General features: G+C 34.0%; 2 protein-coding genes across 17 annotated transcripts in view; both read right to left on the bottom strand.

Moving 5' to 3' along the window:
- LOC147845623 (uncharacterized) overlaps positions 1 to 26,278 on the bottom strand; it is an 807,608-nt gene that overhangs the window by 708,400 nt on the left and 72,930 nt on the right. The gene's annotated exons all lie outside the window — the stretch shown is intronic.
- The window catches only part of mrtfaa (myocardin related transcription factor Aa), a 73,551-nt gene that overhangs the window by 36,939 nt on the left and 10,334 nt on the right, over positions 1 to 26,278 (bottom strand). For 12 of the 16 annotated variants that reach the window (XR_015480789.1, XR_015480788.1, XR_015480787.1 and 9 more), the window contains 2 exons: positions 22,569 to 22,743; positions 6,635 to 6,700 (listed from right to left, as the gene is read on the bottom strand). Coding sequence is in view for 11 of the 16 variants with exons in the window: in XM_087244468.1 (XP_087100594.1) it covers positions 6,635 to 6,700; positions 22,569 to 22,728 (226 nt within the window). In the remaining 5 variants the exon portion in view is untranslated. Of the gene's footprint in view, positions 1 to 6,634; positions 6,701 to 7,101; positions 7,156 to 12,701; positions 13,105 to 22,568; positions 22,744 to 26,278 lie in introns of those variants that run through there. The other 4 variants (XR_015480791.1, XM_087244471.1, XR_015480792.1 and 1 more) reach the window with 2 other exon arrangements.

The raw sequence follows: 26,278 nt of genomic DNA, 5'->3' as shown, positions 1-26,278 counted from the left end.
TATGAAATGAAGAACAGATATACACAAAGTTTTGCAAAGTTAGATCTGTTACTACATCAGATTTTTAGAGATAAACTGATTAATTTATTTAGTATCTTCGTTTTGAAAGAATGCAATTTTATAACCTCTAAGTCCTAAAATTTTTAAGATGCAAACTTGTATTCAGATGCGAATGAAGGGCCAGACTATGGTTTAAGGATCACATCAGCCTGATCCTTTTTTTTTTGTATTAAATAACTAGAGATTCTCTGGCAGAAATCCTCAGAAGGTTATGCCTAATGGTTTGCGGAGGAGTTGAGCTCAGAGATCAGAGGGTGGCAGATAAATCGCAACTTACTTATTAAGCAGTTCACAAGCACAACAAAATTGACCTGATTCTAGTAGTGGTTTTGTATTTGTATTTTTAAAAATAAAATAAATTAAAATACAGTAAAATATAATATAAAAAAAGAAAATAAAGCAAAATAAAATTGAATATAAAATTAAATAAAAATAAAATGAAGTAAAATAAAATATAAAATAAAATAAAAATACAAAAAAATAAAGTAAAATAAAATATAAAATACAATAAAACAATCAATTAAAATAAAATACAATAAAAATAAAGTAAAACAAAAATATAAAATAAAATATAAAATAAAATAAAAAATTAAGTAAAATAAAATAAAAATAAAGTAAAATAAAAAATTAAGTAAAATAAAATATAAAATACAATAAAAATAACGTAAAATAAAATATAAAGTACAATAAAAAAGTAAAACAAAATAAAAAATAAAGATAAATAAAATAAAAAATACAATAAAAATAAAGTAAAATAAAATAAGTCAAAGTAAATTAAAATTAAATATAAAATCAAATAAAAAATAATAGTAAAATAAAAATAAAGTAAAATAAAACATAAAATACAATAAAAAATAAAGTAAAATAAAATATAAAATAAAGCTAAATAAAATAAACAATACATTAAAAATAAAGTAAAATAAAATAAAATAAAGTAAATTAAAATAAAATACAATATAAACAAAGTAAAACAAAAATATTAAATTAAATAAAAACTTTCATAAAGTAAAGTAAAATAAAATATAAAATAAAAATACAGTAATATAAAATAATATAAAATAAAATATAATATAAAAATAAAATAAAATATAAAAAGTAAAGTAAAATATGACAACTTTACTATTTTATTTCTCTCACAACATGGAATAGAAACACTATTTATTTATTTAATTATTTTATTTATTTATTTATTTGTTTATTTATTTTTAGTTATTTAGTTAGTTATTCAGTTAAATAACAAATTAATAAAAAACAAAAATGCATGACAGAAATATAACAACAGATAAATTAACAGCAACACTATAAAATTTAATTAACAACCCATTACAGTTTGACGAACAGCATTTAAAACGTTTCAACAGGCTGCTAAATGAATCAGTTTATTATTACATTTACATTTAGTCATTTAGCAGACGCTTTTATCCAAAGCGACTTACAAATGAAGACAAGGAAGATTATTTTAATGTTTTAAGAGCATTTTTTAAACCATACATCCTGTGTGAGGCAAGATGTGTGTTAAAGTCTCTGCATGTTGTGTGAGAAAAGCATGACTAACATAACTGCCTAGAGTCAAACCTAAACTTCTCTCACCCAGCTAAACTTGACAACCGCCACAAAATTCCTGCAAGCAAAACAGAACCAACCATCTTGAACCTTGTTACTTGTTTGCACTTGTGTGAAAAGGGCTTTGTAATAGTCTAGTCTCTCTAGGGCCAAATTTATTGTATTGATGCAAACGTTTTGATTACACCGCATTTGACACAAACTCAACATGTGAAGATAATTTGTAAATGATTCTACAAGACATTCGGTGAACGAGAACATGCATGTAAAAAAGAAAACACTGAGAGATTTGTTGAGGAAGGCTATATTATGTGTTAAAATGATTAGTCAACATTGACAACAATATTTGTCAGCAATTGTTGTTGACCTAATATAAAACTATGCATGAAGTGAAAGTGAAAGTCTCTCTTTGTATATTTTTTGTGAGCTATTTAATATATCTGCATAGTTGTCCAAATTAATGTCCTGTGAGTGTTTTATAATGGAAGCGCCCATACAGGAGGATCTAGCAAGGCTCAATGATGTTTTTGCCATAGAATGATAAATAAACCAGTATATGAGCTTCAGACGTGCTCTGGCGGAGCTGTTTACTCTTCCGGTCAGCGATTTCCCAATAATATCCAGCTGCAAACTCAACCAGCATCAGATTGACGTGCTTCACCAGATTTAGGGTGTTTTACTGTGTTTTAGATTTGTCTGTATATTTTTGAATAGTAGTTATTTAATAGTAGATATTCAGTCAGTCTAGTTTAAAGCAGAAGCTGGTCTTTTGCAATCTCCCTGTTAACCTGTGTTTATATACACATACACACAGTTGAAGTCAGAATCATTAGCCCCCCTGAATTATTAGCACCCTGTTTATTATTTTCCCCAATTTCTGTTTAACGGAGAGAAGATTCCAACACATTTTTAAACATAATAGTTTTAATAACACATGTTGATGGTTTGTTCTGTAGACTTTCAAAGAAAAAAAATAGCTTAAAGGGCCCAATAATATTGTCCTTTAAAAGATTTAAAAAATAACAAATAAAAAACAAATAAGACTTTCTCGAGAAGAAAAAATATTATTAGACTTACTGTGAAAATTTCGTTGCTCTGTTAAACATAATTTAGGAAATATAAAAAAAAAGATAAAAAATTCAAAAGGGGTCTAATGATTCTGACTTCAACTGTACATACATACATACATACATACATACATACATACATACATACATACATATATATTTTTATATATAGTTTTAGTTTTAAATATAAATTAAAAAATATAAATATACATTCAAATAAATTACATTTAAAAAAAATTCTTATATATTTTTAATCAAATGCTGATAATAGAAAATAATAGAAGGCACAACAAATGTATAATATATTAATAAAGGTTTAAATGAGCATTTCATACAAACATTTTGGAAAAAATGTCAAGTTGGGTGGGCCTTCAAAAATGGATCGGAGAAAGAAGTGGGCCCCGAAGTGAAAAAGGTAGATAACATTACATCTAGAATTTTCAACAGGTTGACTGTTTTTACCATTTAAACCACTTTACCTCTCCAACCAGCCAGAATCATGCACAAGTTTGCAAAGTTCTGCACTTTAAATGTCTACCAGAGATAGTAATTAGTTCCTGATTAGTAGAACTGAGGCCTGTACCGTTAAGGCCAGATTCAGTTTAGTTTTAGTTTCAGTTTAGTTTACAGCAATTCTGGGTTTTAGGTACCTTCGGGGCAGGTTAAGTTCTTGATTACCCATTAATATTCCACTACTATTCCACCCTCAACTGTAAGCAAATCAACATCTCTGACATACTGTAATAAAAACACACTCTCAGTTTTTCTTGCTCCAAATGAAAGGTTACTAAATCGTTCCTGACGATTGAGCCTTACTGATGTTTGCGTTTGCTATATGTATATTAATTGCTGATTCAAAATCACCTTGTGGATATTTAGAATTAAGAATCTCATTTCAGAGAAGTGAATGGAAGACATTTTCAAATGAAACACGTTTTCAAAGGAGAATAAGTGACTTAAGCATTGTTTTTTTAGATAAACAAGTATGTTTATTTAGCATGTTTCCTGAATATCTGCATATTAGGGTATTTTCATGCTTTAAAAGAGTCAAAAAGTTACATATAGCACCTTTAATTATATATAACCGTACAGATATGAAGCTGCAAATTTAAGCTTTATATTTAAATTAGGAGATAAAGCTTTTAAAAAAAGGTTCTTTGTCTCTGTAAGACTTTCATTATACAGTACCTATACCAGTACATATTATCAACAAGACAAACTAGTTTTAATTTATTCAATTCATTGGTGTTTTCTTGCTGCTAGCTGTTTTTTTTTTTTTTTTTTTTACTTTTTCCTCTTTCATAGACAATTAAATTATTTTGATGTTTAAATGTTTTAAACTCTACATTCTTTTCTTAACTTTTAAGCTCTGGATGTAAATTATGCTGACTTTTTTGCGAGACTTAAGTTCCTTTGATTCAAGGTGTGTGATTGGCTTTTTGCTGCTGATGTCCCATCTTCATGTGCACACTCATCAAGGCCTCATCAAAGCCTCTCTATCAGAGAGTTGATGATCGGCGTCATGGTACCTACAATGCCTGACTGTGCTGGTATAGTTTTGCCAACTCAAAACTAATGCTGTAATCCTACATTTGTTCAACCACCATCATGGCACAGGTAAGAGTAGTCATCAGGTAACATCAGGAATAACTCTGTGATGCTCATGTCAACAAACTGTGATTTGGGACAAATTAGTTCTATTTTCTAATATTATTTATGGCTAGCAAGTAATTTATGATGTAACATAGCAAAATGGTAAAGCGTGGAGACTTCACAAAAATAAATTACAAACAAAAACTGCTATTATGTGTTGTTTTTTGTTCTTCGCTTTGGAATTAAAAAAAGGAAGTTCAGTATACACAAGCAGACATTTATGCTTGGTGAAAATCCAAATGTCATCTGTGCTGCAGAGAGCAATGTTTAGATTAATATGTAAATATATGCAACACTATATCCTTTCGCTAACAAAACAATTACATAACAATAACGACAGCGTTGAGAAAAGTGTCTGATAGCAGTGATATGCGCACATTAATGCAAGATATATATCATCCTATACAATAGACTGCTCTGAAGCAAGCAGATTTACAATACTAAGCATTAAGTCAGAGTTTAGCTTAGCTCATTCAATGAATATTGGATGAACTCAATTTAATTGAGGGCAGGATTTCCATCCTATAAATTTGTTTAGCACCAACTTAAAAACAACTATTTATACAATTGAATGCAATTGTGTTGGTCCAACTGAATTTTATCAAATAAAAGTTTAAACAAATTTGTAGTTTTTTTAGCCTAAACTCAAGGGTCTGATAATGTTATGTATGTCTGGTATGTGTCGTACATTTTGAGGTCTCTTAGTTTTATTTGAAATTATCCTAAATTAACTAAAAGAGCCATTTTAAGCATATTTCATGAGTTGTACGTATATACAGTTGACTGAGGCTAATCTCAAATTTAAGTTTAGGACAGCTATTGCTCACTGAGCAAAGCAATAAACTGCAATTTTTTAATCTACCAACACCCAAAGCATGGATGCTTCTGCAAGGCAGTAAACTCAAAGCACTACGTGAAACTCTTCTAAATATTCAAACTAAAGTGAAGATTAAACTCTATAACAAGTCTTTCTATTAAGTCTAAACACATAAGATTACTTTTATTGTCAACATGTCCCTCTCTTAATTCAATTCCACATAAAGCATGCTGAGAACTTCAAATCCCCTAACCAGGTATTTGGACCAACACAATTCCTTCATGTTATCCCTACACAAAATGCTTAACTTAACGTAATGGTTTACAAATTTAAGTGGACTGTACATAAAACAAGGAAATTGCCCAAAGGAATTACAAGAACTGCGTATTCATTTTAAACGGGTAGTTTGAACAAGCTGCAGTAATCTTTTTTTTTAATTTTTTTGAGTGTGTTAGAACTACAACTTCAACATTTTCTGCAATACAGTAAAGCGGCTCTCCACTGTAATGTATTCCTTTTTTTTACTTGTGAATGCAAAAAACCTAAATCATATCATTACATTAATATAGTTTGGTTTGCACAGCTTTTTTTATTTTGCTAATTACAATACGGATTTATCTAAACAATTGTGATATTAGGCATAACGATGCATCCATTTAAAAACACTTTTTAAGAGTGAAAGAGAAAGTTTCACTGTCTGTTATACAATAACACAAAGCACTAATAAGTATTGCAAAAATTATTGTAGCTCTATGATAGTAGTACAAATGTAAAAGTAGTTTAAACTGTAAAAGCTGAACAATCGTTTAAAGCAGAATGATTAATCAGTGGAATAATTAGAAATTAGTAGATTATTCCAATCATTATTTGATTACTCAATTAGTTTCTGCCACCATATTGTTGAGTTATACAATCTAAGACACTTCGATGTTCTGACCTCAAAAAAAATTGCTTCAAACACAGATTAGTATCTACAAGTGTGTGTGGGTGAGCATTTTTTTTACTCATCATTAAAAACCCAAATCATCATTGCAAACTATTTTTTCATTTGACCTGAAATAAATCCACAAACAGCACAAGATAAAAACTAAATATTTAAAAAAAGAGCACTTCTTTACAGAATTGTGATGACCCAAGCTCAAAAAGCAGAGTCTTGAAATGAATGGGCCAACCTTTCATGCTCATTTAAAAACCACAACGCGAAAGGAAGCGAGTTTAACTCTATGATGGTGTTTACTAAACCCAATCAGCATCTTAGACAGGATGAGACTAGTGATACATGCTAAAGTTTAACCACAAGTCTACATTTTACCTGGTTCACATAAGGATAGAAACCGTAAACCGCATGCAAGAACAACTTTGTGTGAAGGACAAACATCTTCAGTATATTCAAGATCATTGAGCGATTGATAGATCTGCAGTTTGAAATATTACTGATAGTTAATACAAATAGGAAAGTATGAGTGACTCTTACGTGGCATGATCCCCTGGTCAACCAGTTCTTCTCGAGTTCGCCTCTGCTGAAGTTTGAGTTGGAGCACTAAAAAGAAACAAGAATTCAAAGATGAAGGGCAGTAAAATGACTAACTCAACTCTGAATTAAGTTAACAAACACTTATTTTAAGACTTTGAAAAGGTTGCACCATGACAGATTGACTTTAAGATTTAAATCAACCTCATTTTTTTGCACAACTACAACAAGAAATAAATACACACAAAAAAAAACCATATAAACAAGATAAGAGTGCCAGCGAGAAGCAAACGGGCATACACGAACGTCTAAATCACCAGAAGTGCATCTGAACTTTAAAAATAAGTTACTATGCATAATATGATTCAGTGTACCTCATTACTATTTTAAACCCTCATTATCTGCATGTTCAGCAGCTACAAACGCAAGGAAATGCATCATGACAGAAAACACACAAGTTGATAAAGTACCCGGCGAGCAGCTCGATCCGTCTCGTTCATTCTCCCCACAAACAAGCCCTTTCTGACAGCCGGTAGTGAGTTTATCAGTCACAGAGAAGAGAGTACAAACTACAACATGCTTCCTCTTCCTGTTTCTGCGTTCAATTAAAAAGAGAAGCAAGTGAGCGAGATGTTTTCACGGCTTACCACAGGAAGAGAGACTGTCAATTCTATGAATCGGACTTGAAGATTGTTTCAATTAAAATTTTCGATGAAAACTATAAATTGGTACGAAATGACATACGCCGACACGTCTGCTGTGTGAAAATGCAATAGAACTGCTCCTATTCTAAAGCAAACATCTGTGGAGCTTATACAGGGGTAAATGGTGACCTCAAAAATATGGTCACAACAAAAAAAACAAGTGCTTGATCAAGTGATTTATTAGTAAACCACAATAAGTAAGAAGACTAGTGAAGATTATGATGAATATTTGATAAAAACACCATAGAGAATCATCATTATCTGAACTACGAATGTACTAAAAGTCAGGCGACCATTTTACGGATTAGAATATACACGCCAGTGGTAGCTCAATAAAAAAAAAACAGTTGTTAAAAAAAGTGCGTCACAGTCTTTATCAGGACTATCTGAAATAAGTAAAGCATCAGAATCGTATTTCATCAGATTTCAAACAGTGATGTTCATGCATAACCAGGGCCGCTCATGTAACAAATAGATAAGTAAACACCAGCTTGGGAGGAACAGGGTTGTCTCTGTTAGATTAATAACTTGATACAAGGCTAAAACAAACCATCTTTCATTGTGGTTTTGGTTTACGCTTCTGACAATTTGACACATTTACTCTCTGGTGTTATGCGATGGTGTACAAATAATGCACTAATGTAGATTCTATAGTTGAACTGCAAAGCGAGTTGATAAAAACATTAATCTGTAACGTCAATAACACACATTTAAACTGTTTTGTCAATAATATATGATAGATAAGATCATCAGGATGCAGGTTTATAATTCCTAAAGCCTGAAGGAATGCTAATAAAAAGTCATTCATCCCAATTGCAGTTGTTATCTTAAATCGCATCACTGTTTGAAGTGTAAGGGGTGGTTGTCAAGAATGATGTGCAGTAATATGTATGGGACTAATTTGGTTATTAAGTTTTTAAATTGTTGTTGTCTTGATGAGTGTTGCTACTGTTTGATTGTTGTATGTATGCAGTTGTTTTCTTAAATACAGTGCTAAAGAAAAATTTCCCTTCTGTGCCAAGCAAAACGGACAATAAAACTTTAACTAAACTAGACACAAAATCGTTTTTAAATAGTACTCATTATTATTTTACATTAAACAAAAAAAAATTTAAAAAAACAAATCACAATTTTGCAATGTATGAGGTTATGAATTCTTTTTTTGGTGGTTTATATTTATATATTTATAATTTTTAAATATATTATATTTATTATTGTTTATGTTAAATTAATTAAAAAATGTATTTAAATATACAGACATAAATATATAAATCACACACATGAATTTAATCAATAGCCTGTTGTCATTATTTGTTTGTAGTCATTTACTGGTACAACTGAAAGAAACTTCCGATCAATTATATCACATGTTCCTCTTGAAATCTATTTGTAAAACTTCACTTATTTGAACAGGATAGCATTGCATCTGCTTATATTGGTAAAGCACTAACAATTTGGTTTAATGCTTAACATTCAAACCTTACACAATTTATATAATTTTTAATTAATTATTTAGATATTTTTAATACTGTTAATAATGTTTGTATAGTTTATTTTCCTTTTAAAGTGTCTACATCACGCAAATACAGTAGTCAACATTTGAAGTTGTTGAACCTTTCATCAAAGTTGTCCTAAAACTATTGAAAAAACCCCAATCTTGCCTTAGGACAACTTTTTGATCCATTTCAAACGTTGACTACTGTACATCAAGACATTCTCAATCTTGTTGAATAATTAGAAAACAAGAGGTATCAAAATCTTATCACAGACATATTTTATCATTTATTTGACTATGTTACACAGTCTAATGTGTTTTTGAACATGATGTTGTTGATGCCTGATCCTGTCAGTGCGGGTGGATTTATTAAGCGAGCACCTTTAGCACCTGTTCACTTGCCGCTTGTGTTGTGGAAAAGAGCCAGTGCCGCACCTGTTGCGTGGCTAAATTGTGATCTGGCGTTTGGTCTCCACAACAGCTGATGGGCTGCTGAATTCTGATCTGGCATGAGCTCACTGAAGATGATCTGGAACTGAAATTGAGATGGCTGGCAGGATGCGCGCGCACATTTCAGGATGACAACAGTGCAAGCTTACAAGCTAAACCTTAACGCTGAGAATTAATAACTTTCCCACCCACTAAAAAAAGACAATTGGGGCCTATGACTCACTATAACATTTAGGAGTCTAATTCTGCTTTGGAAAGATTGTGTGTGTGTGTGTGTGGTGTCAGGGTGAGCTGTTCATGCTCAAACTACAGCCAAAACACATTGTAAACATTGCTGTGGCAAAAATAGAGACTTGAATGGTGTGAACAAAGAAAGAGAAATAAAGAGATGCAGGCCCTAACTAGGCCAACATCAGCGAATTGCCATTTTTCATAAATAACATTCTGCTAAATAATCCATTAATCCACTCGTTTACTTATAATTCAACACCATTTGCAGTAGTTACCACAATGTTAAGATGTCAACCAACATTAAACAGCGCAGAAATTCTTATTCATTCACATTCAAAATATATAAATATGAGCCAAAATATATATTAATATAAGTAAAGTAAATGCAAGCAATATAGTATATTGGAATGTTTTCATGCATTTCATGAATGCATGTCACAAAGTTAAATCAGTCTATCAAATATTTGTAGCTAAAATATTAATACATCCATAAGTATATACAATCCCACTCTCCAGCAACTTTATTACAGTAAGTACGCCATGTTCAACTTCTTGTCAACACACATATCTAATCAGCACACCAGTACTTAGTACTTTTAGACATCAATGTGGTTCAGCCCGAACATCAGAATGGAGAAGGATATTTAAAGGGTCACCCAAAAATTTAAATATGTTGTTAATTTATTCACCCTCAGGTTATTTTGTTGTTGTTGTTGTTCTCCAGGAAATGAAAATCATCAGATTAAACCATCAACTTTAGTGATTCATCACCATGAGAGTCGAAAAAAAGCATATCAGGGATAAGAAAATGAATCCCTGTGGCTCCCAACAATACACTAATATCTTATGAACCAAAGACATCGATCTGCACAATAAGCTGAACTTTATATAAAACATTTTTACCTTTCATCCACAGCCTAAGCGAACCACAAAATGTGATTATTTTCTGCAAATGGGATTGTTTCTGATTTAAATAACTGATTCAGACACAATCATAAAATTATTTAATTCAATTCATGTCGATTAATATAGCGCTTTTACAAATGTGAATTGTGCCAAAGCAGCTTCACATAGAAGATTACAGTAAATTGAAATTGTGTCAGTCCCGGTTTCAGAGTTGAAGTTCACAAAGTTGACATTTTCCTTATAGTGTACTTCAAATCACTAAAGACCTTCGATACAACTCACTACGCAGTCTTTTCTCTCTATCTTCATCCAGAGAAGGCACCACATATTGATATATAAATACACACACAGTCAAAACAACACACATCAACATCTATAAATCAAAAATCAAACAAAACAAACCCCTGTAAAAGCACTGTTTTGCCTGCAAATCTAATGTTCTTAGTACACATCAATTAAACTAAGCTCATGACACAAAACTTAAGGCACTTCTCTGTCATATTTCCTCATGGCTTGTTCTGTTTCTATTTGTGTCCTCACAGTCATACTGTACCTGACACTTAATCTGTGTGGCAGCTTGCTGCTGAGTTATTGAGGATATCACTGTAAATTACGCCTCACGTCTGTAATTGCGACCTGCAGGACACCTAAATGTGCTGGTAAAGCATGTGTGTGAGTGAGTGTGTGTATGAACTTCACCTGGATGGAGAAAAATGTCACCGCTCTGCTTTTCTCATCACCCTGGCATGCCAAGCACAGCATGCACCATCACACAAACATTTGCTAACTACTCAACGTATCAAGCCAGCTGTTTACAGGTCTCATTAATAAAATACTCAAAAACAGCACATCACAGCTCACATCTGATCTAGTTAAATCTGATTGCTAAACCACAGGCGTTTTAGAAAATCTTATAAGAGTTTATGTATTTTCCCCCTAAGACCAATATTCCAAGTGTTTGAGAAAATATGAGAGCTTAAAGACGCCTTTCATGTGGAGAATGAAGTCACATGCATTGTTCAAGTGTAAAAATCTTGATGGCTCTGTGAGTCTCGTCTATCAAATCAGATTTTTATTTTATATTTTCTATTGAGTTCAAGACAGGTGATTGGCTGGGCCATTCTACAGCTTTATTTTCTTTCTCTAAAAGCATTTGAGTTTTTCCTTGGTTGTGTTTTGGACCATTGCCTTGCTGAAATGTCTACTCTGGATTTATCTTCATCATCCTGATAATGTAGATGTTGGACTGAAACAGCGAACAATAATTTACAATGACGAAGGACAGAGAGTTGCGGAATAACTACTGAGAGATTTAATTTGCTGTCTGGGCTTTCACTGCCTTTCCACACCTCCCATTCTTCATGTTTTCAACACTTTTCCCCCTTTGTCATTTCAGTTTTCTTTGCATATATGAATTTATTTGATTTTTATCAACATCTGGTGAAAATTTCAAGTCAAAAGCACAACAGAAATATGTTTTCTGAGAAAATTAGTGACGTGTTCAATACTTATTTCCCCCACTGTAAGTGCATTTATACAGTACAACTAGTGCCGCAGTTTACTCCAACTACCTCTAAACATAAGTGCAGTTTTGATAGCTCAAGATCAATACAGCATTAAACACAATGCCTGTCTGTGTAGTTTCTTTGATGTGTTCAACATCTCTGGACTGTTACTCTAGTTGTCAGATGAAGGTTCTGACAGATTCAAAGTGAAGATCGTTTTCTTTCTCCGTTTGGTGTAAATATGGAGCTGTGGTTTACTATTAACGAATATTCTCACAGTGTCTGCATGGCTGAGTGATATAAAAAGAAGAATATGTACATACGCATTCTTTCCTCTCATTGTAATTAGCACACAACGACTAAAATGACAGCGGGGAAAAAATAAGGTATATGCATAGCTAGTGTTTCTTCCTATACTGATAAACTCCCAGTGGACGGTTAATGTGACCTTTTTCAGTTTACGGATGTTGTAATGTAATTAAAATACAATCAACTGAATAGACTTTAGAGTCTACACAGGTTGAATCTGGCATGCAATGCAATGCATAACCCTGTGATACTTTGGCATTATTTTTAAAAGATTAATGCTGTTAAATGTCATTGTTTACTGCATTCGCATTAATGTTCAGAAGCAGAACATGTTTTAAACCTTCTCCTTTTGTAGTATGTAAATAGAAAAGGACATTAGATCAGCACTTCTGTGAATAAATTATGCCAAAAAAGCTATTCCCTTAAGTTTGTTGTTGGTCTGAGCGCATGCATGCAAGACAACTCCACACCTCGTCTCAAACTCAGGCAGGCCCGTCGCTCTTGGTCCAATCGAAGAGCTTGCTTCTTCATGCCATGGCTGATTGGAGCAGATCCAAAAGAGGCGGGGCCAGTGTAAAGCCACGAGCTGGTTTCCAGCATGCTGCTCAGCTTTTTAGAAGATAAATCAAACTTTCTGCTGCAAAAAGAACTTTCAATAAATGCTGTTTTACAATCGGTCTCGCATCGTTCATATTTCAGTCATTCAGAGCATACATCTGCTCGCAGGAATCCGCATGAGAGAAAAGAAGCAGAAGAAGATGGAAACAAACAAAAATAAAAGGAGGCAGATATCTGATGAGAAGAAAGCGCCACAAAGATCCAGAGCTCCTGCTGTTGCTGTTGTCCTGCTGTTGCAGAAACAGCATGCAGACTGAAGTTATCCGCAGGGAAAGGTGTGTGTTTGTGTGTGCGTCTGTGTGTGACGGCACTACCACAGCTGTTCCTCAAGTCATTCAGTTCACACACACACATTTGTGCTGAGTAGTGTGTGTTTTATTAAAGCAGCTCACTCTGCACCCAATGACCTCTCCCTGCTGACAGAATGACATACAAAGGCAGTCACGGGACTGTGTAGCTTGGTTTGAAAATACGGCTGAAATTAAAATCTCAGAAAAGATGACTTCCTAAAAATGAGCAGACATCCTGGCGGCTGTTCAGAGAACATCACAATTGTCTGGTGTTGCTATTTAAAGTGGCTGAATTTATGGAAATGCATCCAATGTCTGACATCCACACCTCACTGCTAAGGCGTAAAATCACTCCGTTCAGCAGGTGTTTTAGGAGCCGTTTTTAGATCTCTGCTAAAGTGTGTGTGGTTTTACACACTGAAGTGTGAGCGTGTAAAATATTCTCTGAGGGGACAAATCAAGAAAAAAACAGGACTTTTGTAGATTAAATTACCACTTAGAAAAATGTGCCGGGCTCCAGGGTGACTATAGAAAATGAAAAATGCCCAAACTGCATTTAAAGAGTAAAATGTGTTGTCTCTTACATCATGAGCGACAAATGGATTATATCAGTGTTGTTACCATCAACTAGAATTAAATTGAAGTCAGCAATCTCTGCAGTAAGTTGTGACATCATAGTAATTTAGATGACTTGCTATTAAGTCACTGCCTGGAATGGTTGTCACATATTTACAATCCACAGAACCATTGCACACAGAGTCCCTTGCGTATAAATAAATAAATTCATTCAATCATTTTCTTTTTGGCTTAGCCCCTTTATTAATCAGGGGCCGCCACAGCGGAGTGAACCGCCAACTTATAAAGCACATTTAACGCAGCGGATGCCCTTCAGCTGCAACCCATCCATGGGAAACACCCATACACACATACACTACGGCCAATTGAGCTTCCTCAATTCAACACGTCTTTGGACTGTAGAGGAAACTAGCGAACTAGCGACCTTCTTGCTGTGAGGCAATCGTACTACCCACTGTCGCTCCAAATAAATAAATAAAGAAAAACAAATGTGGTCAATTCAAAGAAGAAAAAAAAACACTGTAAAAAATATGACAAAAAGTCAAGACAACAAACATTGTTATGTTGTTTTAACGTGTTTTAATAAGTTGATCAGGTTTCAGCTAAAACTTTTAAGTTATACAAAGTTTCATTTAATATTTTTTGTTAGATTGCTGTAAGTTGAGATGAATAGACAAGTTCATTTGATTTAACTAAAAAAAAGTTAGGCAACAACAATTTATAATATTGTGTTCATCCAGCCTATTGCAAAGAGAGAAAGGAGAGATCATCTGCTTATCAGAGTTACAAATGGTCATCCAGAAATAAAGTTTATTTCAGGAAATCAGAGATCAGTTTTGATCTTTTGCTAGCAATACTCCAGCCATACATAACACCAAATTCTGTAAACAAATTAATCCTGAACTGAGGCTGGGAGTACATCAAAGGGTACGGATACACATATACACACACACACACACACACACACACATTATTTAAAAGTGACGAACAGTTGGAAGCTTTGAGTCCAAAATATTCACCTAAAATTGTCGCACTAAAAAAAAAAAAAAAAAACGACTTCATGTTGTGTCAACTTAATACAATGTTTTTGCTGTTTTAAGGAGGGCTTTTGGCTTCATTGTTGTCATGTAAACAGTTTAACACAGCATGCAGAAATGGTAAAATTAATACATTCATTTATTCATTTTCCTTAGGCTAAGTCTCTATTCATCAGGGGTCACCAGCGGAATGAACCACCAACATATCCAGCATATGTTTTACACAACGGATGCACTTCCAGCTGCAACCCACTGCAGGGAAACATCCATGCACACTCATTCACACACACACATACACTAAGGCCAATTTAGCTTATTCAATTCACCTATAGCGCATGTCTTTGGAATGTGGGGGAAACCGGAACACTCGGAGGAAACCAACGCCAACACAGGGAGAACATGCAAACTGCACATAAAAATGCCAACTGGCCCAGCTGTGACTCAAACCAACGACCAAACCGGTGACAGTACTAACCACCGAGCCACCGTGATGCCTGGTACTATTAATAATTTGGCAAAAAAAATAATTTAAATTGGTCAAAATGTCTCAAATCCATCTCTTCGTGTCACACGTATACGTTGTTAAAGCAGTTTTGCATTGTTGTGTGCATGTAGCCAATGTAGTTGACATAGAATAAATAAATGTGTTCGCTTGGGAATTATATTCCAAGGCACTTTATATAATGCATTAAATATCAAGCTCACAAAATGTGCAAGACCTGCAAACATTTGCATTGGTGCTGAATGAGAGAGACACATTTCCTACAGTTTCAGTTTTTCTAGGATTATGGGTTCACAGTATAATAAATATTCTTCATAGTGAATGCTGCTACATGTTTTCTGCCTATGTTGTAGTTTTAACAGTTTTTACTGTTCTAAAACTGTTCTACTGTTCTAATTATTGATACATTTTATTTATATGTACAGTTGAAGTCAAAATTATTAGCCCGGATTTTCTTTTTTAACATATTTCCTAAATGATGTTTAACAAAGCAAAGAATATTTCACAGTATGTCTGATAATGTTTTTTCTTCTGGTGAAAGTCTTATTTGTTTTATTTCGGCTAGAATAAAACAGGTTATTATATTTTATAACTATTTTAAGGTAAATATTATTAGTCCCCTTAAGTGATATTTTTAGAATTGTCTACAGAACAAACCACTGCTATACAATGATTTGCCTACCCTAATTTGTAGAGTTGCACTTTAAGATGAATACTAGTATCTTAAAAGATTTCTACGATATTTTGTACTGTCATCATGCATGGTTTCACCGTTAAATTTAAAGCATTAGGAGATTTTTAAAACCATTATGAATGGAATTTTTGACTTATACAGGGTTAAATGCTAAGGATTTATTTTTAAATATGCCAGTTTAAAATAGATTTTCACTTGCTTTATCAAAAATGTAACACATTAAAATTTAATACATTTAATAAAACAATAATAATCATTTGGTTTCCATTTTTTTTTTAAATATATTCATTCACAAACCCGATAACCCTTACCAAGAAAAGAACAAAACATAGCTGTCAATTACTTCAGTCGACAATAATAATAATTTAATAACAAAAAAAACATATGTCAGGTCAGCATCCTCAGGTAATAAATGGAGAACTTTTAAGCAAATTTTACTATAAGAAAAGTAATTAAATTCTTTTTTTAAATAAAAAGTTAAAAGTTTTATTGAGATGGATTGTTGGAGATTAACAACACGGAAACAAAGAAAATTAACAGGGAAAATTAAAAACTTTTAAAAAAAGATTTAAGACCTACAACACAATGTTTCAGTAGATTTAAGATTTTTTAAGATCCCACGGATACCCTTTCATGGCAAAGATACAAAAAAGAAGCAGCTATTAGAAATCAGTCATTAAAACTATTATGTTTGGAAATGGGTTGAACAAAACTTTCTTTGTTAAACAGAAATTGGAGAAGAAAATATAGGGGGCTAATAATTCAGGATAGATAATAATTCTGCCATCAACTGCAAATGTTTAGATACTGTATAATGAACTGTCAAACTCTCATACAACATTAAGGAACTTGTATCCAGTTCCTGTGCAGTGAGTGCAAGTGGCACAGCAAAGCGAACAGAGTGCATGTCTACAGACCCTTCTCGCTAGAGCCGATCCATTAGCCTGAATGAGGCACTTAAAATCAGGTCACTCGAGGCTGGTTAAAAGCATCTGCTAAATGACTACTCGCATGCCAGACTGTGTATAAAGTGTAAGTGATTTCAGGCAATCCAATACATTTCCAGCATTAAAAAATGAACCGACTGAAGTGCAGACAAGATCCACTAGATGGCAGGAGCGACATCTTACAGTAAACATGTAGAGCTAGATATTTAACTTGAAGATATTCAGAGATTGTGGGATGCTAGTGTGCGTGTTTAGATAAGCAATGCAATATAACCCTAGAAACCATTATTAGTTATGGGCTGGACATTATATGCTAAGTGAGACAGAACACAGAGCCGTGTGTGAGCATGTCACGTTTCAGCCTTGAGCTCTTCAATCTTAGCATGACACATATCAGGTATCAGCTTATAACCTAATGTCTTTATCCAACTGAATATGTAAATTTGAAGTGTATTATTTTGTGTATTTTTTATTTAATAATTTTAGTGTCCATTTTTTTACTGTACATACATCTGTTCATTGTTGTTTCATGTTAGTTTAGGTACATTAAATAATATCAACGGACCAAATTTATACAGTTCTATTATTTATCAGCATATGTTGACATTAGCTGAAATAAAAGAAGTGCTTTGGGTGTCTTTTTCTGCTCTGGTTAATGTAATTATATAACCATGTTGCTGAGTGCAGCCTTTTTAAATCATGTGACTGATAAACAATGAAAAAAAAATTGCTTTGCTTTACATTTTTGGTGGAAAAAACATGCAATCCGAGGTTTATCTCTGTCCTAAGCTTTTTGCTAGTATTTTTCTCATTACACCAAAACCTTTCATGAAAGCTAAATGATGTTGCGCAGATGAGACAGACATATCGCATATGACTGTAACATAATAAAACACACTGATAACCACTAACATATAAAGAAAGGAAATACTCAAATTTAGTCAAAAATTATTTTGAATATAAAATGTTTGGCAGATAAAACAGTATACATCTTTTCAATTTTGAAGAATTCTACTAATGTTAAAGGGGTTATATACTTATCTAGAATTGAGAAACCTTGGTTAATGACATTTAGATGAATATGAAAGTATGTGTTCAATGCGTACTTCGAAAAATATCACTGAGCTGAGAAAACAGCCATTTAAAAATGATAAACATGTAATGATATAAACGTGTGCACAAGCTCCTTAATTACCCAGCATCCCTTCAGTATATGAGGTCATTAAAACTACAGTTTACAATGATGATCTGATTATGACCTATATGTGACTATAGACCAGGGGTGTCTAAACTCGGTCCTGGAGGGCCAGTATCCTGAATAGTTTAGCTCCAACTTCCTCCAACACACCTGCCTAGAAGTCTAGTATATAGAAAGAGCTTGAATATCTGGTTCAGGTGTGTTTAATTGGGGTTGGAACTAAAATATGCAGGACACTGGCCCTCTAGGACCGAGTTTGGACACCACTGCTATAGACTATAGATATCTACACACAATTAGTTATTCAAGAGAATAATTTGAATTGATCATTTTCCCTTAATTAATAATAAGCTCCCATGCTTTCTCAAGAAATTTAGGAAGTCAGAGTCATAGTCTTATAGGTTTTGTTGCAATCTGCACACACAATAAAATTATTATAATACTTTGGGCCCTGTCATTTACATTTTGTTGCCATTTTCAGACCAGCGCAACCCTAATTTTCTCGTTTTGCACCACGTTTTTTAAATATCAAACCCATTTGCGCCTCTTTGTGGACTTATCGATGTGTTGGTCTATAAAGGAGGTGTGTTCAGGTGCATTGTTGGTGTTGTGACGACCCCTTGTGGTCGTTTGTGGCTGGGGTGTGGGTGTCGGTCTGTGCATCTGTGTGTGTGTGTGTGTGTGTGTGTTGCAGGTCCAGCTGATTGCGCTGGGATTGAGAACACCGGTTTGTGATTGAGTTGCTCTGCTATAAATAGCGTGTTCGTTTCAGACGAGGAGAGGCTGCACGTGGAATCTGGTCACTTATCTTTCGGCTGGGATCGGTTTTGGACCTGATGGGCTAGCAACATGACCTTTGATAATAGTAAATAAATATGTTTTTGTACCGCAATTGTACTCGACTTCTCCTTATTTGTGGTGACCGGTTTAGGTCATAACGAATGGGGGCTCGTCCAAAACATTTTTCTTAGACTGGTAAAATTTGGTATTGTTTGTATAATTTTTGTTATTGTTTTGGATTTTGTTAAATTTGTTTTGGTTAATTGGTTATGATGATAAAACTGAAATTTGATTTATTATTGGGAGAATCGAGTGCAATTGTATTGAAAGAATAGACTTATTTTGTGTAATTCCATGCACAGCTGGTTGACATTTCAAATAGCCCTGTGAATTAATTTCGTTGTTAGGATTAAGTGATATGTCTCTTGGGACATGTCAAATATTTTTTTTTAGTTTGTTATTTTTGAGCAGATCGGTGGTTAGAGCTATGTCTCGGGAGCACGCCGAGGTGTGAGAGAATCGCCAATATAATTGGTTGTTGTTCTCAGCCTGCGGTATTTGGTGCATAAAAACCCACCACTGTATGCTTGAAGACTAGGGTCTACTTAGTTAGATTTATGTATAGTTATAGGTTGCGAAATTAATATACAGGGCGCAAATATATTTGTTGTCTCCAGTGGGTGTGGCAAGGAGGTAAATTACTTAAGGGGTTTATTGATTATTCTTTTTCTTTTATTTTGTATATGTGTGTGTGTATATATATATATATATATATGTATGTATGTATGTATATGTATATAGACATATATATATATTTTTTTCTTTCTCTTTCGTTGTGCCCCTTCTGTTCCTGATTATGACGTCAATTGAAGTAGGTGAGTTTATTGAGAATCCTTCTGAGCAAATATTTAATTTGTTAACAAAAGACCAATTGATCGAGATTGCAGCCCACTATGGTATTGTCCTTACGACAAATGATAAAAAACTGAAAGAAAATGTTAGGGCAGTTTTAAAGATGGCTTTTATAGAGAAAGGGATTATGTCTTCAGAAGTAGGGGTTTCGGTTACGAGGTATCCCTCTACTACCTTTACCTTTGAACAACAGAAAGAGTTGGTACTTCTCCAGTTAGAACAGCGAAAATTGGAGTTTAAAATGGAAATTGAGAAACGAAAATTAGAACAGGAAACTATTTTGGCACAGCAATCTTTGGAAAATAGAAAATTAGATCTTCAACAGCAACGTTTGGATCTAATGAAGGATGGAAAAGTGAGATTAAATGATGATGATTTAGGTGAAGGAGCAGAGGGGGGGCTACCTTCTGTTAATTTTAATGTAGCAGCAAACTTGCGATTAATGCCTTTGTTTAATGAAGAAGATGTGGATACATTTTTTTTGTTATTTGAACGAGTTGCGGACAATCAGAGTTGGCCGGAGGCCGAACGATCGTTAATGTTACAGTGTGTTTTGACGGGTAAAGCACAGAAAGCTTATTCTGCTTTGAGTTTGGCCGATAGTCAAAATTATGATAAAGTTAAAAAGGCCGTTTTGAAGGCATACGAATTGGTTCCAGAAGCGTATCGCCAAAAATTCCGTGGTTTAAGAAAGAACTTTACCCAGTCATATGTAGAAGTAGCATGTGAACTGCAATTGTGTTTTACACGCTGGTGTAATTCTGCCTCTGTCAAATTGTTTAAGGATCTGGTGGAATTGGTTGTTTTGGAGCAGTTTAAGAACATACTGCCAAATCAAATTGCTATATTTATTGCAAATAAATTGAAAATGTAAAGGCGTTGTTGACAAATGCTCCAGTTCTTGCTGCGCCGCAGTGGGACAGACCATTTAAAATACATGTAGATGCGTGTGAGATTGGGGCAGGGGCTGTGCTCCTACAGGATGATGGTGATGGGGTGGAACGTCCAGTATGTTTCTTCTCCAAAAAATTTCTGCCTTATCAGATTAATTATTCTGTAATCGAAAAGGAAGCCTTGGCATTGGTTTGGGCACTCCAGCATTTTGATGTCTATGTTGGGGGGGGTGGATTGCCGGTGGTTATCTATTGTGACCACAACCCTTTGACGTTTTTGACAACTTTACAAAATCCTAACCAACGTTTAATGCGATGGTCTTTATTTTTACAGCCGTACAATTTGGAGATTCACCACATCAAGGGGAAGGAAAATATTTTGGCGGACGCCCTTTCTCGTGCACCGGTCTCTTGAAGTGATAGAGATATGTCGATTTGTGTCCTGTTTCTTATTTGTTGATTGTGTATGGTTTTTTTTTTTTTTTTTTTTTTTTATTTAACTTTTTTTGGGGAGGAAGGTGTGACGACCCCTTGTGGTCGTTTGTGGCTGGGGTGTGGGTGTCGGTCTGTGCATCTGTGTGTGTGTGTGTGTGTGTGTGTTGCAGGTCCAGCTGATTGCGCTGGGATTGAGAACACCGGTTTGTGATTGAGTTGCTCTGCTATAAATAGCGTGTTCGTTTCAGACGAGGAGAGGCTGCACGTGGAATCTGGTCACTTATCTTTCGGCTGGGATCGGTTTTGGACCTGATGGGCTAGCAACATGACCTTTGATAATAGTAAATAAATATGTTTTTGTACCGCAATTGTACTCGACTTCTCCTTATTTGTGGTGACCGGTTTAGGTCATAACAGTGTGTTGCTATTTTGCGAAACTGAAATAGACTGCACCATCGACCAACTAAAAGCTGCTCTAAAGTCCAGTGCAGAGCATGTTACTTATGCCCCTATACAGGTCCAATTGCTTACACATTGCTTAATACACACAGGATGTACAATGATGGTACAGGATGGAATACCTGATGATGGATTAAAATGTTACAAAACTGATTATTTTTTACATAAATATAAAAGCCACTACCTCCATGCAATGTTAATGTCGAGTGGGGGGAAGGTTGACCATACTTCGTTATTATTATTAAATTGTTAAATTGTTATTAAATATGTAGACTGGTGGATGTCTTCAGAGGAGTGCGTAAACATCATTTTCTTATCCTCGAAAGTAAAGAAGTAAAGTAGAGAGTACGAGTAAAGTAAAGAGAAAGTAAAGAGGCTGAATGGAGGAGGCTCGTTCCGCTGCAGATGCTCTGTTAAACCTTTTCTCATTAGTAAAGCTTTAACGTTTCCCACTTACAAAGTCTACCATGTAAATAGCAAATGTGCTATAGCGCGACACAATTGACTCCTAAAGGGAATGTGAGATGAGTCTCTGATTAGTGTAATGCATGTCATGCTCAAAACACACCCATAACTCATTAAGAGAATAAGCACAACCCTGTTAGACCATGCGCTGGGGCGCAAACCATATTTTTTCTGTCCTTGAAATAGGAAAGTAGATTCGGACATGTCTGCTTTGCACCTAGATTGTTAAAATAGAGCCCTATACATTATCCACATTAGAGTATGTTATAGTAATTTTACCACAGTTAAGATATTTTTGTTTGTGTGTGTGTAATAGCTTGCACCTAGAAACAATTCAGCCTTTACTACTATTTGTCTACACTATTTGTCAAAGCTTTATTCAAGCTTTGAGAGAGTGGGGCTTACAAACACTGCAGTTTGGTTGATTCAAAAAATGACTACGACTTAAGGTTTAGTTAAGAATCAAATAACATGTAACTAAAAATTATATACGTTTTAACCATTAGACAAAAATCTTTGCATTAAGCTCACCATTCTTCCTCTCGTAAATAGGAGGCAAATTGGGGGCGGGCTGAAGAGACAAATCTTGCAGTTCATTGGTTACAGCTTCACTTTGTGGGCTGGAGGCAGAGGCTGTGGAAACAGCAGGGGTGGGGACAATGGGCTTTGACTCCTCCTCCATGGCCTCCATAGTGAAAAAACTGATCTAAAATAAAACAAAAGTTGAACACAAGATTAAAATTACACCAGTCATTAAGCATTATCCAAACCTTTGCTTAGAATTAGCTGGATATTTTCCAGAAACAAATGCACAATATTATGAACATGACTTTGAGACACATAGCAAGGAAAAGTGGAATTTGACTGCGAGTAATGTGTGTTGATCTGCAAAATAAAAAAAATGGTAACAAAATCTGCTGCAAGCATTTTAAGCAGATGACAAACACCATCGCCATGGTAACATGTAATAACACTAACACATAGAGAAAGACAAACACACACAAGCAGCACCTCTGACAAGGTCTCTGACACACAAACACATGCCGTCATCCCAACACTGAGTCATCAATTCAGTCATGGACACATCTGCTAATAGACTTCATTCTTTCCAACTGTCCATTTCCAATGCTAGATAACTTAAAATACTATCCGCACATTTCCTTATTCAGTGATAAATTATTTATTTTATTTATTAATTTATTTTTAAGCAGTGAAAGAAAAATTTTAAGCTCTGTCAATTTGGTATCTGCTTGTTAAGTGTGTCATCATGCGAAGCGGCTTCTGGGTCTATTAAATTGTATGGGAAGACTCAACAAATGGTAATAATAAACGTTTACAAAGCGATGTAATACTTACAAAAATCATGATCACAATATAAATAAATATATGAAGAGTTCAGATGCAAGTGCCATCTGAAATTTTCTTCTAATAATAATATTTTCTCAGGCTCCTATATCTTCCTTTATTAATTTCACTTTTATGGCGAAGAATAGGTTACATTTTAATCACTTTTAATACGAAATAACTGAATATAAATATAAGAGGCTGATAAAAAGGCTCTTCATAGAATAAAAATCTATATATATATATATATATATATATATATATATATATATATATATATATATATATATATATATATATATATATGCAGATTATGCTCAAAACGTTATGCTATGTCCATCCATGCCTAATATTCGATGGCCAGAAAGGGATTAATATTGTATAAACTGTTAAACTGCTGGTGTCTGCAATGCAGTAAGTCCAGAGACTGTTGTGTACACCATGATTTTATATACAATTCACTTTAATGTGTGATATGACTAAAAGGTGTCAATTCAAATGAGGAGTGGCTTGGACCCGGAAACAGTATTCCAACTGTAAAGCAGTAACATATGGATTACACTACTCTCAGAGTGGTTTTATGAGTTCCCATACAAGCTAAAGAAATCCTGCTAATTTTATATGTAAAATTAACCTCTGAAAAGGTCAAAGGTCATTACATTAATAGGTCAAATGTATTGAATAACAGGAAACCTAACCAAAATTTCAACCCATAAGCTGTATTTTTTATACTATATTTTAGTCTAATTGCAAATTAACTTAAAAGTTTTAATGTGAAAAAAAGAGAATTTTAGAACATCTGCAACATGTAAAAAGTTTAAATAACTTTGGATAAAGAATGTTTGAATGATTAAACAAGAGTTTGTCTGCAAAAGTTAGCAATATCTAGAATGTCTTAATATTTAGAAATAGTTTTTAAAATGTCTGCCACATCTAGAATGTTCTATTTGTTAGGAAAAAAGCCAATTTTAGAATGTTCTTAATGACTCAAGCAAGCAAATGTTTAAAGACCAAATGGATGTCTGAAACAACTAGAATATGAGAATGGTTAAAAAGAGAACATCTGCAAGATCTACAATGTTTAAACACGAAACAAGAAAAGTTTAGCATTACTGCAACATCAAAAGTTTGAATGTTCAAACTAAAGAATGTTAGAATATCTGTGGGATCTAGAATGTTTGCAATATAGAATGTCTGCGACATCTAATAAATTTGAATGCTCAAAGAAAGTAATGTTTAAAACACCTGCAACTTGAAAATTTTCACTGACTGCATCTCTGTATAACACCCAGAAAGCATTAAGGAATGTTTAACACGCAACTCACTTCAGTGAAAGACCTGAGACACCGTAATCTTATCATTAACACATTTCACTTTTTCACTGTATTTCCATGAAAAGCTCTCAACTTTCTCAGCTGGCATCTGCTCCTATCCAACCTGAACTCAAGTTACAAGACGCCCATTCAGTCATTGTCAGATCATTTTACATTGCTTTGAATAACAAGAAAAGTACATTAATCCAACTACAGTCATTTACTGAGACAAAGCTGCATGTTCAGCAAAGTTCAACAAAGCTGCATGTTCAGATCATTTATTTGGTAAATCTTCATTAATTGCCCTATCATACACCTGGTGCAATGTGGCACAAGACGCAACGCAATTGTTGTTTGCTAGTTTCAGCTTGGCGCAAGAGTCGTTTTGACGTTTTGCGCCACGCTGTTTAAATAGTAAATGCATTCGCGCTAATATGTGCGCCCATAGGCATTCTAGTCTCAAAAAAGAGGCGTGTTGAGGCACATTGCTGGCTCGTTGCTATTTTGAGAAACTATAATAGAATGTTCAACAGACCAGAACAAAGCCAATATCGCAAATATCTTTATATATAAAAAAGAATTAAAAATATTAAGGATATAAATAGGCTATAAGGATATATATAGGATATAAATATAAAGGATTAAGATTAGGATATTACAAAACATATTATTTTAACTGTGTATTAGTTTAACTGTTTTCTTGCTAGTGAAATGCTCAGTTTTTCCACTTCCACTTACTTTACGTCATGTAAATAGCAATTGTGCTTATGGCGCGACAAAACCGGCTCTGAAAGGGAATGGGAGATGAGACTCTAATTGGTTTATTCTCAAAACACACTTATAACTCAATAAGAAAAAAAACTCAACCTTTTTAGACCATGCGCCACGGCGCAAAGCAGATTTTCCCGTCCTTAAAATAGCAAAAGTGGATTCTGACACACCCTGAATGCGTTTGCGCCCTGTGCTTTCCGCTTTGCGCATGGACCGTCAACCGTCAAAATAGAGCCCAAGGTGTTGGTTAAGACAAAAACTTATTTTAATATGAAGAATATTCATCTATCGCGTGCAGTTACAATTATTTAAAACACGGTTTGAATCACTCACTCCTGTCCTCAATCTGGAAACCTGCCCTTTTGTTTGCTTTGATTTTTGTTTTAAACCACTGGGTGTCAAACTTACATACTGCACCTTTAAAAAACGTTCTAATAATTCTGTATTTGTGAATGTTAAATAATTTCAATGATGCAGAAATACTTCTTACTGGCTCTTGATGATTTGATGTTATGTCTCTTGTATAAACTCAGACAAATAGCTACACAGAGATTCTTAAACTTCCATTTTGTGGAATAAAAGTCATAAAGATCAATATCCCTTAAAACAGACTTAGCGGAAAATAAAACCCTTGGAGGACAAGAGGATTGGCTGTGATAGAAGAAGTGTCAGGTGTTTTCAGTAGTGCATTTCTCTCCACAGAGTTTGAGATAAAGAGAGGAGCAGATAACAGCTTATTCATGTACCAAGTGAGTCACAGAAACAGAAACACACACACACACACACTTCTCATCAGCCCATCTGAGCAAAACA

This window comes from Danio rerio, chromosome 3 (assembly GCF_052040795.2).
Source record: "Danio rerio strain M-AB ecotype USA chromosome 3, GRCz13ab, whole genome shotgun sequence".
NCBI classification, from domain to species: domain Eukaryota; kingdom Metazoa; phylum Chordata; class Actinopteri; order Cypriniformes; family Danionidae; genus Danio; species Danio rerio.
This window is presented reverse-complemented; position numbering and strand designations above follow the sequence as displayed.